This window comes from Cupressus sempervirens, chromosome 3 (assembly GCF_028749045.1).
Source record: "Cupressus sempervirens isolate cs-2001-9-10 chromosome 3, ASM2874904v1, whole genome shotgun sequence".
NCBI classification, from domain to species: domain Eukaryota; kingdom Viridiplantae; phylum Streptophyta; class Pinopsida; order Cupressales; family Cupressaceae; genus Cupressus; species Cupressus sempervirens.
In genome coordinates this window covers 282,689,401-282,693,283 of record NC_143120.1, presented here as the reverse complement: position 1 = coordinate 282,693,283, position 3,883 = coordinate 282,689,401, and the positions used below count along the sequence as shown (strand labels likewise).

General features: G+C 30.4%; 1 protein-coding gene across 1 annotated transcript; it reads right to left on the bottom strand.

Annotated features, from left to right (window-relative positions):
- Positions 1-1,914: 1,914 nt before the first annotated feature.
- LOC149566045 ((Iso)eugenol O-methyltransferase-like) lies at positions 1,915-3,533 on the bottom strand. The gene is made up of 3 exons (XM_089817335.1): positions 2,845-3,533; positions 2,459-2,523; positions 1,915-2,272 (listed from the first exon to the last, which is right to left on the bottom strand). Exons 1-3 carry the CDS (start codon positions 3,515-3,517, stop codon positions 1,979-1,981), a joined length of 1,032 nt encoding a protein of 343 aa, XP_089673461.1. The 5' UTR covers positions 3,518-3,533; the 3' UTR covers positions 1,915-1,978.
- Between the last annotated feature and the right edge of the window lie 350 nt (positions 3,534-3,883).

Below are 3,883 nucleotides of genomic sequence, written 5' to 3'. Positions count from 1 at the left end.
TAGCTATTTTTTGTCTATTCTAATATAAGGCAAGAGATAATTTTGTTTTAACAAACTTGGAGTAGAATTATTAAAACCTTTCCAATTATTAAGAATTTGTATAAAAAGAAAAACTTCCTCTATGACTATATTTTATTATTGAATTCTATTAATATTTCTTCTTTATTTTATATTCTTATGAAAAAATAAAATTTATGTGACCTTTGGTAATAATATTTAGCTTAACTTGTATAACTAAAAGATCTCATCCTTGGTTAGTCTGTCCTCATAAACCATCATCAACTCATCGTTTAAATTATTTTGCCATCCCTCCCAGTAGTAATAACTTGTGCTTTTAATATTTTGTGTTTCTTTGCAATGTCAACTTTAGTTTGGAACATATTATTTAAATTTTTCATGTTCAATTTCAAAATTTTCTTTAACTTCAACTTTAGATACAAAGAAGAATAACTTTGAGCCCTCAAAATGCTTTTTATACAACTATTTTTCTATTAATTCAAAAAACCATGTCTTATGTTTTCAATCTTAAAAGGTAAAACAAAATGTTTCTTCACCTCAAAATATCTAATTTCACTAGAAAAAGATCTGACCCAAAAATATAGAGAATAGAAGATTTGCCAAAAAAGAAGAATGAAGATAATTCTCCTCTAAAGAGAAAAGGAGTCTAACTTTTCCACCATTTAAGTTCAAACATCTATTATTTCAAGTATTTTTCTATATATTTTTTTTAATGTACTATCTGATTCATATGGAGGGATATCTTTATTTTGGAGGGCTAGTAGGCAGGATATCATACATATGGTATATTTTAGAAAATGTATTATTTCTTTTCTATTTCTGGCTAGTCAAGAGCCTTTCTTTTTTGTAACAAATGAGAAAGTAGGATTCTCTTACTAATTCTTTCAACTCTTTCCCTAAAGAATTATGGAACTAATTATTATAATTAATAAAATATACAATAATATAGTGAATTTAATAAAAAAATCTATTTCAAATATATGAATTTCTTTATTTTCTCAAAATAAAATTGTAGAGATTGAATACTAGTGATTTGAGAAGGTTTGTATAGAATTATTTTACTTACAAGTTATAAACCGACTAGGAGAGTGTCCTTTCAAGCCATCTCTATAGAATATATAATTCTACTCAGTCTATATGTACGTTTAGATAAAGAAAAAATAATACAATTAATAAGAAAAATATAACTCATATAACCAAATAAAAAAAAACATATTTTTAGAACTTAGAATATTTGACAAGTAGTAGAACAGTATAAGAAACAATGATGATTGTAAAATTGTTGTTAATAACTTATAGATACCAAATACCAAATATTTATGAGAGGCACAAAGTTGAAGTATATGATCCTAATATACCATCCTTTTTAGAGCTCCACTGTATCACAATTATAATATCATTTTGAATGAAATGCATGGATTGACATTTGAAAATCCAAAAATGATTTGCAGACTCCAAATACTTAGATGCACCGAAGGGCAAGTTGGAGTACAAAATGTAATTCCAAATTTAGGAATAGTTTTTATGCTCTGATTCAAGCTTTTTGAAAGAACAAAATTTAAAGATACAATCAAGTATTCAAGTACCATGAATTTTTAAGAAAGGATAACATAAATGATAAAAGTGCTATTTAATATTAATCATTTATCATATAAGGACTTTAAAATGCTCACCATTATAGTTATTTAAAAACATAATAGAGAATATATTAACATTCAATGTAATATATCAAATCCTTCCTTATATAGAAATGTATTTTTATAACTTGATGTAATTTTCTTCACAACTTAATATTATTGTGAAAGAGGGATACTATGTCTTAAGAAGGATACTTCTAGGATTATTTAAATAAGAGCATAATATCATTTTCTTTAGAAATTTAGATAAAACACTATCTTAAGAGGGATACTTCTAGGATTATTTGAATAAGAACATAATATTATAGTATTCTACAAATACTTTAAGACTTAGATATTTCTATAAGTACTTGGAGAAATGGCAGTTTCATGATACTATAACTCTTAAACCCTGCTTTGAAAAATAATTGGCTAAATTCTTCCTCAGTTCTCTCCTTTCCACCCATAGTATAGATGGTCATATGAATATCAAACAATAATCCTAGTCGATTTGTGCTTCCTTGAGAACCCTCCAGGAGTGCTTCAACAATTAGGACCTTCCCATGCTTTGGTGTTGCTTCATAGATCTTCTTCAAAAGTTCTACACACTTCTCATCATCCCAATCATGTAAAATCCACTGCAATAAATATGACAATAGCTCTTCTATAGACATAAGTATTGATGTAGCAAAGAAAGTGAAGAAATAACAAAAGAAGACAATAATTGTTATATGAATTACTAACTAAGCATAATGTTGATATAACAAAGAAAGATAAGTCAACAAATACTAAAGTATATTGTTTCTTAATGATATATCTTTTACCTTCATGAAAATTATGTCTCCACATGGAATTTTGTCAAACATGTTTCCACAAACATACTTCACTCCTGTACCAAAGGTGCAATTCCAATGCATGAGACAAGCCAAAGTTAAAGCTATACAATTCGATGAGTTCTATTGGAGAAGTTCATATTATTTTAAAACAAACCAGCTAAACAGTCTAAAGTTCAAAACATGTAGTTTACACTTGAACTCAAAATTGAGATGAGATTGCTCACTAGCCATCCTTAAAAATCACACACTAACAAATAAATTAAGCTTGGAAAAATAAGTCAACATTGACTGTTTAATACTTTTAGTGTAAGAATCAAGCTTTTAGTCTAAGAATCAAACCTTAGTATGTGATGTTTAAGCCGTCTACTACTCACCTAATATGGGAGGTGCAGTTGCAATAACATGGGGCAAGTCAAAGTTAATGCCCTGTATGTGCGGATATTCAGCAATTATAACAGACAATGCAGATCCCACTCCTCCAGCTACATCCACCAAACTCCTTGCACTCTTGAATCCATCATACATCTTCACCACAGAAGCCATGAGATCTTTTGTATGGCAAGCCATGCCCTCATTAAAAAGCTTGTTGGCTTGAGCATTTGAGCCCACATATTCCCAAGGGCTCATGCCATGGACTTTTATGAAGGGATGACATCCTTCCAAGACAGCATCTTGAAAGTACTCGTAACTATCCTGATAAGCTTTGTCTGTTACCATCATCAGAAATGGCACACAAGAATCCCTATCTCCTTCCTTCACTAGCAGCTTGGAAACACTGTTCAACCCATACTTCATTTGCTTGCTTTGCTCATCCACATCTTCAGTGAAAATTCCACAAGAAGCCAGCAGCCTCAGAATCCTAGACAAGTACTCCTTGTGGGGAACAACCTTGTTTTCTGTGGAGGCAGAAATATGCTCAGCAATTTCATCAACAGAGAGAGGCTTTTCTCTGATAATTTGGGGGATGTTAAGCAAGACAGCAGCTTTGAGAGCCATGGGCTTTGCAGCGCAAAGAATCATCTCATAAAGGTGGAGATGGGCTTCCATTTTTATTTTTTATGTGAAGCGAAGAGATCTGAATGAATCTCTTAACAATTCACTTCCTTTTATAGAGAAAAACTCTGTTAAGGGGATCAAAGTGAGATCATCACGTGTTTGAATTTCTCGGATGCCCAACGATCTACATGTGGAATTTTCGAAGAAAAGAACGATGTCAAACTGCAGATGACAAAACAATTCAAAGAAAAAAGTTAAAACGTGGAGAGCGAGGTTTTAACGCGTTAAAACGTGGAGAGCAGGTCTTTAAAATATTTGTGTTTTTATAGTAACGAGTTAAAGTTAGGAATAAAAAAATTGAGTGACAATATAAAAGAATATAATATTTTGAAACTATGAGAATCTTTATTGTTATTT

Coding starts and splice junctions, on each gene's coding strand:
- LOC149566045 (XM_089817335.1), bottom strand. CDS start 3,517: ATGGAAGCCCATCTCCACCTTTATGAGATGATTCTTTGCGCTGCAAAG. Junction 2,524..2,844: donor AACTGCACCTCCCATATTAG/GTGAGTAGTAGA, acceptor CCTTTGGTACAG/GAGTGAAGTATGTTTGTGGA. Junction 2,273..2,458: donor GAGACATAATTTTCATGAAG/GTAAAAGATATA, acceptor TATTTATTGCAG/TGGATTTTACATGATTGGGA.